Raw genomic sequence first — 14,403 nt, forward strand, 5'->3', positions numbered from 1 at the left:
CCTTGCACTCGCTTATGAGTCTTTTCAGCTTTGCGACCTTATCCCTGGGTAATCGCGATTCCTTGGCCTCCGTATCGATTTCTATGCTAAGGAATGACAGTGTGCTGACTAGGCCATGTGTTTTATCACTCGCTATGGGTGTCCCCAGTTCCTGCATGAGCTTTATGCTGTTTAAAAGCTGTTGGCATGCTGGGGGGATTCACTAACAGGAAACAGTCTATATAGTGGGTTATTGTGTCTGCTCCTGTTTTTTGGTCAATATACAGAGAGAGGTAAATAAGCGAAATATTTCTAAATATGCCCATGAAATGGGGCATTCCATGGGGAGGCATTTGCCTATAAAGTGTGCCCCCTGAAACTTGCAACCCATGAGTTTGAATCTGCTTGGTTTTAAGGGCAGAAGCCAAAAAGCTGACTCAATGTCTAGTGTTGCCATCCTATCCCCTTTACCACATTACATCTGTATCATAGATGATGTCTATGGCCCTCTCAAATGATTGGTATTGGATGCTGCATGTTTGCTGGTCAATGGTGTTGTTAAGTATGTTTAGATAACACAGAGAGAACTCAAAAGAATGGGTTCAAAGCACCCCACTATTTGCACTCATCACCAGATAATAAATGTATGCTCCTTATAGCCAAAAACTCAGATCCCTTAGCAGGGAGCTGAAAGCGACGAAAAAAACAAAAAAGTTTTATTACATATGTTATTTATACACTAAAGAGTTAAAATAAATAAAATTCCCCACAGAGGAGTAATGGAGAGGGGAGAAGGGATATGTTTGTCTGAATTACTGTATTAGTATATATTGTCAGACGATATCCCTATCTTCTCCTGCGGGGGTTGTATTCATGTGATATCCACTGAATATTAACAGTGGGATTGTAAATGCATTAATTTGCAATTGGGTAGTGTGACTAACGGTCTGTGGTTGTCTGTTTATAGTGTAGAACGAACAACAAACTATGATTTTCCCACATATAATGTTACTCTCGTGAAGTCTGTACCGCCGACACGTGTTTCGCGCGTTGAACGAGAGTGACGTCACAGAGGAGCGACGGCGGTGCATGCGACTGATACATACACGGCTTGTATACTTTTTCTATCACTGCCTGGGTTCGCCGCAACCCTTTACCACCTCTCCCGATAGCAGCTACACCTGGCATCTCTACATATAGGCTGTTTGCTATACAATGCTATACAGTGCCGATACTAAACACCCTATCTCTGCTTGGTTTCGTCGCAACCCTCTACCACTCCGGTTTACCTTTACCGATAGTAGCTAATTACCTGGCATCTCTATATATAGGCTGTTTTGCATAACATTATATGGGGTTGGTACAATTTCAGGGTTCGCTGTAACCCAATGTTGCTACATACTTATGCACAATATCAGTGACTGGAATAGACTTGCTACATGTATACAAGCTATGTTGATACATTAGTGTGACATAATTATCAGTTGGTACTACTGTGATACAACAGCCATAAAGGCAATGTGGGAAAATCATAGTTTGTTGTTCGTTCTACACTATTGACAGACAACCACAGACCGTTAGTCACACTACCCAATTGCAAATTAATGCATTTACAATCCCACTGTTAATATTCAGTGGATATCTCATGAATACAACCACCGCAGGAGAAGATAGGGATATCGTCTGACAATATATACTAATACAGTAATTCAAACAAACATATCCCTTCTCCCCTCTCCATTACTCCTCTGTGGGGAATTTTATTTATTTTAACTCTTTAGTGTATAAATAACATATGTAATAAAACTTTTTTGTTTTTTCGTCGCTTTCAGCTCCCTGCTAAGGGATCTGACTTTTTGGCTAAAAGGAGCATACATTTATTATCTGGTGATGAGTGCAAATAGTGGGGTGCTTTGAACCCATTCTTTTGAGTTCTCTCTGTGTTATATATATTATCTACCTCCCTTGCACCTACCTCTCCACTATTAGGACTACATTAAATAAAGGTGAGCAGTTTCTATATAACTTTTGTGATTAAGTATGTTTAGACCCTGTTCTGGGTGTTTTTCTAAAAGGCTGATCCCAAACACTAAGAAACCCCTTTGCCAGTTATCCAAAGTTTTATACTTATTGCTATTCCCCGACGCCTGTGCCTTCTTATTCACTAATCCCTTCTTAGACAGGTTAAATAAATCTACAAATGTACCCTTCCAAATGGCTTTCTTGATCTTGGATGACACTGGACTGAATGGCTCAGGGAGCATGTGGCGCATGCGTAAGTGTTCCTACCCCCGCCTGATGTGATAGCGCTCTGTTCTTTTGGGGGCTTATATTTTACCAATAGCTCTTGCGGGACATCTTCCTTCCGAATGGTTTTAACTGATTGGTTTATCGCAAGTAGCCGTTTTTTCATTAGCTTGTATAGTGGGGTACTTTCAACTTCGCACAAACTGGCTAACTCAGAACTATCGCTGTCTCCTTCTGAGTCACTGCCATCTGTAGATGTGATGGAATTAGTTTGTATACCAGGTCCTGGTGTGGGTGGACTTCTGTATCATTTTGAGTTTTTCTTGGTGCCACTGGAAACGCTGTCCCTGGAGGGCTGTGACAGCTAGTTGGCCCCTGACTGTTGAGCTGGTAATGTAGACCAGTATTATGGGGTGGGCTGGTTACCCCCAGTGGTTCCTGGCTGCATGAGGACAGCGTTGCGGAGTTGGTCTCAAAAGTGTCTTGCCAGGGGACATAATGCAAGAAGCCACTGGGCCCATGGATGGGATGGAGGCTGGCCGAACCAGAATTGATGGGCCTATCTACCTCAATATGGGCCTTGGGGTGCGGTGGGCCACTGTTGTGAGGTAGAGCCTGTGTCGAACACCCTCCAGCCTGACGTGTGGAGGTTATTGAAGGGGTGGGGAGTGTTCCATGGTGGACGGGGTGTGCACAAGGGATGAGTAAGCCTGGGGAGGCTCATTCCCTTGGCAGGGGCAGGTAGCAGCAGGGGAGTGGGTCAGGGGCATAAAATTGGGCTCGTCTGTGGTGTGGGGGGGCATGGTGCAGTGGAGGTTTGATGATGCTTTTGCTGGGTGAGCATGATGTGCCCTGGGTGGGTGCTCCAGACTGTCGTGAGGGGCATCCGCTGTTCCTTGCTGCGACCTTGATCAGGAAGAGAATGCAGGCAAGTTGTGAGGCGGTGGGCAGATGGAGAAACCCACTGGCTGTGAGGGGATTCCGCTACTGCTTGCTGCATCCTGAGGCATGCAGGGAACTTGGGAGATAAAGAGGGGTTTAGCCAGGGGGGATGGGGTAAGAGGAAAAATAGGGGATGGGGAGGAAAGGGAGGGGGAGAGGGTGGAAATGGAAGGAAGGGGAGAAAAAAGGGTGGGGGCAGAGAGGCAACATGGTAGGGCGGGTTGTTGGTGGTCAGCAATGGGGGAAATCCAGAGGCAGTGGGGGGGACTTAGATACCGTTCAGGAGAGGGTCTAAAGGTGTGGGTCGGGAGTTGCAGCTGTTGGGGAATGATACAGCTTCCTGTGGGGGATCGACGCAGGGAGGGCGGCCAAGGCCCATGTGGTGGGACTTGTGTCCTGGAACGGGTGAGTAGGATGGAAGTTGGTGTGGGGACGTGTCCAGCCGTATCGGGTTGCAGTATTGGTGGCTGTGTGGCATCCGATATGGCCAGGAGGCAGTTTGTAGCCCTTATTGTGGCGATGGCCCCATGGTGGACCTCTGCCTCTCCTATCTTCCCTTTGCACGCTCTCCCTCTATCATACTATCTCTCCCTATTTTCTATTTATTTAAATGTAACTTTCTGTGTGTCTCCTGCTTTATCTGTACAGGTACATCTATCAATCTGTATCAATAGCTCAACTTTTGATGTCCCTATTATAACTACCTACTGTATATACTTTTCTACCAAAGACTATCTACCTAGTTATTTATTGTACTTAAATTCAGTTATCCTTTTCTTATAAACTTTTCTCCCTTTCTCGCTCTATCACTTTATTTACTCCCCTGCACACTTTCCTAATATTTTATCAGTGTACAACTATTTTCTCTTATTTTACTCCAATTTATCTTGCCTGCAAGATTCCTTATATAAAAAACAGCCATTCCAGTTCTACTTAAATCCCCAATAAGGCACAGACACCTTATTTGAACATAAACGGCCAAAGCATTTATTAACGTAACCTTGCCAGAACCATTACACAAACATACACCAATTCTAACCATACGTTCCAGCCACTGAACCTAAAGCCAAGTGGGCACATAAAACCATAATCAACTAAAACGTTAGCACAACCCACGGCTTTTGATTTGTGGCTACCTTCCCATGCCCCATTTAGGGGCAAAATATCTATTAATGTCCCATCACATTGAATCCAAAAAATACAATTATAACATCACTGAGTTTCCAACTGGCAATGTATGGTGACTAATAGGCTATAATAATATATATGATGACAAATGCTCAGATGGTATTTCTCATAATCATCATGATTCATGAATATATAAACAATCAAAGAGAGCAATATAAAGTCATGAAAATAACAAGACACCAAAAAGGATGTTCAAAATAGTGTATTCACTTAACAAAGAGAGAGGGGGGAAAGAAAGAGGGGGGGAAGAGAGGGGGGAGGAAAGAGAGAGGGGAGGAGGGGGAAATAGGGGAGGAGGGGGGAAAGAAAGAGGGGGGAGGGAGGAAAGAGAGGGGGAGGAGGGGGAAAGAGAGGGGGAGGAGGGGGGGAAAGACAGGGAGGAGGGGGGAAAGAGAGAGAGGGGGAAGAGAGGGGGCGGAATGAGAGAAAGCGTTGGGGAGATAGAGAAAGAGGGGAAATAGGGAGAGAGGACCCAAGTGTATTGCCTACCTGCTGCCCTGGAGGATTGAGGAGGCCTGTTTGATGTCTGCTGGAATGTGCCCATGGAGGTGCCTGTCAGGGAAGCATCACTTCCACTGGTCAACAGGCACCCGCATGGATAGCTTCCTGCAGGCCCCCTCTGGCAACACCATTCAGGAGGCCTCCTTTGCTTTAACATATAGTACAATTAATTAGCAACATATTCACAAAATTCAACATCACAATATAGAAATAGTCAGACAATCTGAGATCCTCATCTTGACAGTGAAGTGATCTATGAAAATATACAGCAATCTCCTTATCATTCAGTAAAGTTTGTATCTGAAGCAAAATCTAAAGACATACAAATACACACATTTAATACCAACAAAAAGCAATAAATAATTAATACAAACTATAAATAATAATAATAATAATAATAATAAGGGATTCTAAACAAGTATAGTTTGGATCTGATCACATTGACAATTGAGAATTTACAGTTGGACATTTCTAAGATTGGGACATTGGGACAAGTTGTCTTTGATAGTTGTTCCAGAATTTGCATAGGAAAGTGGACATTAATATTGCTTCACATAATTAAATAGTACAAAAAAGGAAATGATGTAAGTTTAAATGGGGCGATGGACACATTATTATATGAATGGTAAAGTAAACACATGGAAGAAACATTGCAAAAATGTCGATCTAGAACAAGATTATAAAACGGATACTTCTAAAACACAACTCCTTTTGTAGGTCGTGCTCGCAGACACAAATAATTAGATTATTTAGTGGGGGGACAGAGAGAGGGGGAGGAGGGGGGAAAGGGGAGGATGGGGAAAAGGAGAGAGGGGGAGGAGGGGGGAAAGAGAGGGGGAGGATGGGGAAAGAGAGGGGGAGGAGGGGGGAAAGAGGAGGGGAAGGGGGAAGAGAGATAAGGGTGGGAGATGGGTGGAAAGAGGGAAAGAGATGGGGGGAAGAGAGGGGGAAGAGGGAGAGGAGGGGAGGAGTGGAGAAAGAGGGGAAAGAAGGGAGGAGTGGGGAGAGAGGGGTGGAGGGGGGTAAGAGAGGGGGAGGAGGGTGGAGAGTGGGAGGGGGTAAGCGAGAGAGAGGGAGGAGGGTGGAAATAGAGAGGGGGTATGATGGAGGTGGAGCCTACCTGCTGCCCTGGGAGGATTGAGGAGGCCTGTTTGATGCTTGCTGGAGTGAGCCCATGGAGGTGCCTGTCAGGGAAGCCTCACACTGGCCAACAGCATGCTGCCTCAACAGGCACCCGCATGGATAGCTTCCAGCAGAGCCCCTCTGGCAACACCTTCCAGGAGGCCTCCTTTGCAGGGTTTCTCGGCAGTGGACCGCGACCCTTTACTCACAGGGCTCAGGACAGAAGTCACAGCTGCCCCCCCCCCCCCCCCCTGTCGGCGGCCCTGCATCTACAGCTCACGTGTTTGTGTTAGTTTCAGGCAGCCGCCATCTTAGCGTTTCCAGTCACATCAAAAATAATGTCCGGGCATATGACGCAACGAGATCTCTCGTGACTAAATGAGCGGACATCGATATTAATTTCAACGTCTACGATATATATACAAAAAATACAACAATACATCACAAGGAAAAGCCATATAGAGGACATTTCATAGAAGACTCATTAGGACGTCAGGAAACGCCATCCATGTGGAGCGCCCCCACCAAGACCGAGTGGCCCGGCGCTCCCGGAGGACAAAAAAATACACCCCCAATCATACCATTGTACATATTGTTAATAAAGCCCTATAATATTGTAGTATGTGCAAAATATCTCATTATTATTCCAGGCATCATAGACAAAATAATCCAAGTTATCCCTTTGTTGCAATGTATTTTTTAACATGCACAATTTTAACATATAAATTAAAAATCACAGTACAATTAGCAACATATTCACAAAATTCAACATCACAATATAGAAATAGTCAGACAATCTGAGATCCTCATCTTGACAATGACGTGATCTATAAAATGATATACTATAAACATATACAGCAATCTCCTTATCATCCAGTAAAATTTGTATCTGAAGCAAAATCTAAAGACATACAAATACACAAATTTAATATCAACAAAAAGCAATAAACAATTAATACAAGCTATTAATAATAAGGGATTCTAAACAAGTATAGTTTAGATCTGATCACATTGACAACTGAGAATTTACAATTGGACATTTCTAAGATTGGGACATTGGGATTTGTAAATCCAAATTACAAGGTGTCTTTGATAGAGTCGTTACAGAATTTGCATAAGGAAGTGGACATTAATATTGTTTCACATAAGGAAATAGTACAACAAGGGAAACTAAGTAAGTTTAAAAGGGAGAGGGACACATGATTATATGAATGGCAAAGTATACAAATGGAAGAAACATTGCAAAAATGTAGATTTAGAACAAGATTATAAAACGGATACTTCTAAAACACAACTCCTTTTGTAGGTCGTGGTCGCAGACACAAATAATTAGATTATTTAGTGTGGGGGGGGGGACAGAGAGAGAGGGGGAGGAGGGGGGAAAGAGGAGAGGAGTGGAGAAAGAGAGAGGGGAAAGAGCCCTATAGTATCATTCCTGTGCATACAAAAAAAATAATCTATGTACTGTATGTTAGGGGGGTATAGGGGTTGTTGGGGGCACAGTGGGTGGGTGGGTAGTGTATTATATATAGTAATGTTTATTGAGGGCCTAGGAGGTGGGTAGCAAGGGTGGGTGAAGGGGGTATTAGTCCCAAGGATGGGTGTTTAGGCCTTGCGGGTGGGTAGCAGGGGGGGTTAACCCCTTCATTACCGTAGCGATATTAACCGCTAAGTTAATGAAGGGGTTAAGTCCACCCGCAACCCCCCCCCCCCCCCCGCAAGGCCTAAACACCCACCAAGGGCCAAATACCCCCTTCACCCATCCCGCTACCCACAATAAGCCTGGCACGGGTGGTTAACCCCTTCATTGCCTTAGTGGTTAGCCACTACGGTAATGAAGTGGGCAGTAAATGCATTTTTCATGCTTCGGATGCATGCCGGGAGGCTCCGGTGCTGGTATTAATGGATATCAGCTCCGGGACCCCCGGCATCAATCCCATGCAGGAAAAAGGCCTGATTTTTTATAAGTGCCGTCCCACCGCCCTTGCTGATTCTTCTCCCCACCAACATGCCAACTTTTTGTGGCGGGACGGATTTGCGGGAAAATCTCAATTCTAGAGCGGCGAGTAGCGGCAAAAAGCTGCTCGGGGCTACTAGAATTGAGCGTGTTTGAAAACCGGGCTTTTCGCCACGCCTCTGCCGAAAAAAAATTTCACTCAAAAAAAAAAAAAAGACGATTTTTTTCGTTTTTCGCCAGCTTCTCGGGGCTTACTGAATCGTAGTAGGCATTTTTTGCGAGTGATCCTTTTGTGTGGTGTTAATAAAATGTATTATGCTATGTCTTCTGCTATGTATATCTTCTGAGGAACCAAGGAGATTGCAGAGACATCCATCACCAGTACTATTGTGAGTGCTTTAGTCACTTATCAGCCCTGCACTTATTGGTTTATATTGTTTGTATATCAAACATCATTCACTCAATTGCGCTTTAATCTTCACTCATACTCTGTCACAGGAGACCTATTTTTTATAGCAGCACTTAGGAGCACCATTTGTTTTGGCTATATTGTTTGGTGGAACAGTCAGTTTGTGCTTCCTCTTTATTGTATTCTAGGGATCCTGCCTGTTTTAGCATTATAGGACTAGAATCTATCCCTGCTTCTAAATTGGGCGAGGATATGTTCAAATCCCTCTGAATCTGTGAATCCTTTTGGATTTATATTATGAGTACATTGTCACCATCTTGCCTAAACGAATGCATAGATACTAGCATTCTAGTATCATATACAGCCAGTCCTCGGTTATCCAACGGAATCTGTTCTGGACGTGGCGTTGGATAGTGAAACCATTGTAAAGTGAGTCCCATGTTAATCAGTGGCGGTGAGCGTCGGATAACGCATTCCGGCGTCAAAAAACGGCCCATAGGGTTGGATTGTAAAGTTTTTGATATGCCATCCGTTGTAAAGTGAAACGTTGGAAAAGAAGCAGCTGGCACTCCAACAATACATAATATGGTTTGGTGCATGTTCCATAAGCATAAGAAAAAAAAATATTTCCCCACTGAGAGAAATCAAGGAACAGCACTCAATATAAGGTGCAAAGAAAACCTGTATTTAGAAATACATAGCACATAATCCCAGATGTGTGCTATGTATTTCTAAATACAGGTTTTCTTTGTATCTTATATTGAGTGCTGTTTCTTGATTTCTCTCAGTGGGGAAACATTTTGTTTATATATATATATATATATATATATACAGCTCAACCCCATTATAACGCGATCCGTTACAACACGAATCCGCTTATAATGCGATGCAAGCGTGGATCCCAATTTTCGTATGTATGAATACTTTACAAAACGATTATTGGTATCTTAAATACTTTATTGTACAATGCATACAATTGAACATTATTTCTATCGTGATCCGCTTATAGTGCGATGTGATTCTTTGGACCCCAAGCACAGCGTAATAAGGGGGTTGAGCTGTATATATATATATATATATATATATATATATATATATATATATATTTTGTGTGTGTGTATATATATATATATATATATATATATATATATATATATATATAAATACTCAATATCGTTCTGTGGCTAACAAAATGCTTTTATTTGTGCGATCTTTCGAGATACACAGATCTCTTTTTCGGGCGATGTTACAAGATATATGTATATATATGTATATGTGTGTATGTATGTGTGTATTTATATACACTGCTAAGGTGCTCTTTGATTTACTGTGGCCTCAGAGAACATCTATTCTATTGTTGCCCTTGGAGTAACCAGCTCTGACACATTCCAGACTTTATGGGCTGGTTGTGGCCCCTGATGTTCTAGTACACTTGTCATACTAAGTGTCAATGGCTAGTTGTGGCACGTTATACCCAGGGCACTGCCATATTAAGGGTCCTGTGACCAGTGGTCCCTTATAGCTGAAGTTCCTGTCACCATGAGGTCTCCTGAGCTCTGTGTGTGTTATATGTACACGATGTTAATAAAGTTGGATGTAACCCCGCAGACCGCGTTTCTACGGCAACCGGAGCAGCCCGCCACCGAAAGTACAATTTTCTTCCGCCCCTGGGGTGCTATATACTGGGTTACTACGCTTTATAGTGTTCACCGGCGCCCTGTACAGCTGGGAGGGCGGTATAAAAATAATAATAATATATAGTAAAAAAGGCATTTTTTAAAGAACGCAGGAAACCTAAGGGGGTCACGTGTGTGTGGTGACCCGGAAGCGGAAGTGAGAGGCGTGAGGGAGAGACGCACGAGAAGCGTGAGGAGCAGAGAGCAGAGAGCGACAAAGATGTGAGTGAGATCGAAATGTATATTAATTTACATTCACTATATATACATATACACACATAAATACATGTATCTGAAAAAAGACAGGAGCCGAAACATTTAATTAATGTGGTCACTGAATCCTTGAGATTGTACGTGTACCCACCTACATGGAGATAAACGTGTATGTATGTAGTATGTATATATGTATATAATCTGTAGTAAAGACATTTAATGTACCATTTTGGTGTGCCTGCATTTTTGACCATTCTACATGTTTAGTACTTTAGCAGTAGCACCCGCTCCAATGTTTTGGATTATTACTGTTATTGTGCTCTCTGACTCATTAAAATAAATGTGTGTGTGTGTGTGTGTGTGTGTGTGTGTGTGTGTGTATATATATATATATATATATATATATTTTTTTTTTTTTTTGAAATAGCAGTGTCAGTCCAATTGCGATAGTCCAGAATAAATGAGTTGTTCAGTATTAGGTGATACCTTTTTTTATTTGGACTAACAATGTGTCATGGGACAAGCTTTTGGAAGTTCTCCTCCCTTCCTCAGATCAGCAATACTGGTTTACAAAGGAATCCTTGTTTACAAAGGAATCCTTGGCTAAAACAGAGTTTTGTAAAGAAGAAAAAAACAGATTTAGATATGGGTGGATGAAAAAGGGATGTCAGTAGACATTGGTAGGGTAACAAAACAGTGACACGTAACAGCAAGGGTGGGGGGAAAGTTGTGTATAAGAAAGTTGGCAGAGAGGCAGACATATAGTTACATAGTAGATGAGGTTGAAAAAAGATGTAGGTCCAGCAAGTTCAACCTAAACAATTGTGATAGTGTGAGAAACCCCATATCCTCATTAAGTCCACTTATTTTGGTGTCATTCTTTTCATTCTGAGTTCAAATGTTTTCCATTTTTGGGTGTGTTTTTAAGCATTGCATTGAATGTTTAAACAACTCCAGCTTCCATCCCACTCATACAAAACAAGGTATTATACACAGCCAGGCTATACGGTACCACCACATAGGCTCTAACATTGAAGACAGAAAGAGGCATGTTTCTGACCGAATCCTGAACCCTGACCGAAACGTTCAGATAGAAGGGATACAAACCAAAGATTATTGCCAGAACTATTATATCTGCACTAAAAACCCCACGAGAACACCTGCTACAATATCGACAGAAAGAACCTACCACTAGTGGCCACATACAACCCTACCTGGAATATGAAAAATAATCAAAGATCTGCAACCCATGCTGGCAGAGGATGTGCCATTAAAAGAAATCTTTCCCAAACCTCCCATTCTTGTGTTCCGGTAACCACCAAACCTCAAACAGAAATTAGTCAACAGAAAACTTAATAACGAACTTAAAGACACTGATAATGGTACAAAACCGTGCAACAACACACGTTGTAAACTCTGCAAACATATATGCCATGATCCCACAGCCAGTCACAACCATTGAGCACTCAATGTTAAAGGATCATACTGCTGCACATCCAGGAATGTGGTTTATATGATTCAATGCAACAAATGTGACCACGGATGCTATATTGGGGAAACCAGCCAAAAACTTCAAGGCAGAATGAATATGCACAGACACTCTATACTCCACGAAGAAGGAAAATGCTGCTCTCCAGTGGGACATAATTTCTCACTACCAGATCATTCCATCAATGATTTAAAAATCAAAATCCTCAATGGAATGTTTAAACGCACCCAAGAACGGAAAACATGTGAACTCAGAATGATAAGACTCTTTAACACCAAAATAAGAGGACTTAATGTGGATATGGGGTTTCTCACACACTGTCACAATTGTTTGTAATTATCCTGCCTGCCTTTCTGCCAATGTTCCACAGCACAGCATCCCCTTCCCCCTCCATGGTCACTTGCCACCGTTTTATTACACTTCCAATTTCTACAGACATCCCTTTCTCTCTCAACCTTCTCTAAATCTGTTTTTTTTTTTTTCCTGCTCTCCGAACCTGTTTTAGCCATAGATTCCTTTTTAAACCAGTTTTGCTGACCTAAGGAAGAGGAGAACTCTTGAAAGCTTGTCCTATTTCACAAATTGTTAGTCCAAATAAAAAAGGTATCACCTAATACTGAATAACTCATTTATTCTATTTATAGATGAGAGGGAGGGAGGGATCTCGATCTCTCTCTTTCAACATATACAGTGTATGTGACTGGGATCTGGCTAATGTTTTATCTCAGTGGGTATACACTGTGTGTGTGTGTGTATATGTACGTACGTACATACGTACATACATACATACATACATACATACTGGGATCTGATTGCAAACTTATATTGTAAGACTACAATACAGAAACTAATGTAAATCATGTGAGTTCTAACAAATCACAGCAGATTTGCTGCAGCTGTGTGGGAAGAAGGGGTGTGGTGATTAATTCTCGGCACTGATTGGCTGATCCCTGTGTCTTGGTATTTTGTATAAGGACTTGTGATTTGTAGTCGATATATCTGTGAATACTATACTAGAAGACGTGCAGTATTACAACTCCCAGAAGCCCCTACAGAGAAGGGAGATCACATGACGAGCAGCAGTCTGAAACACAGGCACATGGGGGGATTTTTAGGCGCAGGCAACCTGGATATTTCCACTTGTGTATGAAATAGATAGATATCGATCTATACACACATCTTTATGCGTCCATCAACCGCAGCACTTGGAAGATTCTTGGAAAGGCTTTCATCCAGAAGTGGGTTGACAAAGGCTGATGGTGACACACAGACGCACACCCCTATCTACAGTGATTTGTATATAAATATATACCTGCCCACCTGTATATACCTGTCCATATTTACACATTTGTACATGTATAATACAAGTATCTTCTTTTTACCCTCTCCCCCTCTTTCAACCTCCCTCCTAGGAGTCTTTTGAACAAACCCAAGAGTGAAATGACTCCAGAGGAGCTGCAAAAGCGTGAGGAGGAGGAGTTCAACACAGGACCACTGTCCGTACTCACGCAATCCGTGAAGAACAACACACAAGTGCTGATCAACTGCAGAAACAACAAGAAGCTGCTGGGCAGAGTGAAGGCTTTTGACAGGTACAGGGGGGAGGGGTTGATGGACTGAGGAGAGATGGAGTAGGGTGTGGGTTGTCAGAGGGGAGAAAGAGGTAGTACCCACACTTCTCCATATCACGTTCACTCCCTTTCTCACACGAGCTCCCCTTGCTGTCTTCTTCTTCTTCCCCTCTAATTTTCCTACTATCTCCATTCTCATGCTTATCGCTCCCCACCCTCCCATCTCCTTTTCTATTCTATTCTCTCACACATGCTTCCCTTTTTGCCTTCCTCTCTCACACTTTTCTAATGCTCATTCTCCTTCTTCCCCTCCACCCCCAAGACACTGTAACATGGTCCTGGAGAATGTGAAGGAGATGTGGACTGAGGTCCCCAAGAGTGGGAAGGGAAAGAAGAAATCCAAACCAGTCAACAAGGACCGGTACATCTCCAAGATGTTCCTCAGAGGGGACTCGGTCATCGTGGTGCTCAGGAATCCATTACTAGCGGGCAAATGACGTTTCATCTCCCCCGGAGATCAGCACCTTGTGCTTTCACTGTGTCTCACCCTGCCTCTTGTCCTGTTATTTCCCCCACACTCCATGAACAGAGTGAAGTTTCTCGTCTCTGCAGGAGCTGTCTGTTTCCTTGACTGCAGTAGCGGCTTTTTACACCTGTGACGTGGTTCCTGTCTGTCTAGTGTTTTTTCTAATAAACAGAACCTGCAGGAGCTTTTGTGTCACGTGGATTAATGTTGGGAGTGTCTCTAGTGTTTTGAGAGTGGTTCTTGTACCCTTGTCCTGAAGGAGCAGTGGCTTCTATTCCCACAGGGCTCTATATGATATTAAGGGCCTTCAATGTAATGTAATGTCAGGTGGTCTGTGTTGGTGGCTGTGTGATATAAATCAAAGGTATGTTATTTGGGGCACTCTAATAGAGGTTGTGGTATGAATAATGGTGATTTCCCTGGGGTGGGGGTCTGTGATGTTAGGCTCCATGAATTGGGGTGGTGTCTAATAAGGGGGTCGATCTGTGAATTATTACGGGTTTTGGGATGGGATGTATAGCATGGGCGTGTGCTCTTCTTGTGGTTGTGATGTTAGGGGGTCACATTTTTTGGGGGGGTGATC

At 42.9% G+C, this 14,403-nt stretch overlaps 2 protein-coding genes across 2 annotated transcripts in view; both read left to right on the plus strand.

The window, feature by feature from the left end:
- Window positions 1-14,403, plus strand: part of MEIOSIN (meiosis initiator) — a 44,517-nt gene that overhangs the window by 6,180 nt on the left and 23,934 nt on the right. The gene's annotated exons all lie outside the window — the stretch shown is intronic.
- SNRPD2 (small nuclear ribonucleoprotein D2 polypeptide) lies at window positions 10,120-14,003 on the plus strand. Its single transcript, XM_075608821.1, has 3 exons — window positions 10,120-10,243; window positions 13,136-13,315; window positions 13,617-14,003. Coding segments are annotated over exons 1-3 (357 nt in total). The 5' UTR covers window positions 10,120-10,241; the 3' UTR covers window positions 13,792-14,003.

Source organism: Ascaphus truei, chromosome 7 (assembly GCF_040206685.1).
Source record: "Ascaphus truei isolate aAscTru1 chromosome 7, aAscTru1.hap1, whole genome shotgun sequence".
Taxonomy (NCBI): domain Eukaryota; kingdom Metazoa; phylum Chordata; class Amphibia; order Anura; family Ascaphidae; genus Ascaphus; species Ascaphus truei.

What these genes read in the sequence shown, in the direction of transcription:
- SNRPD2 (XM_075608821.1), top strand. An exon ending in AGAGTGAAGGCTTTTGACAG is followed by an intron (nt 13,316 to 13,616) that starts GTACAGGGGGGA and finishes TCCACCCCCAAG; the next exon opens with ACACTGTAACATGGTCCTGG.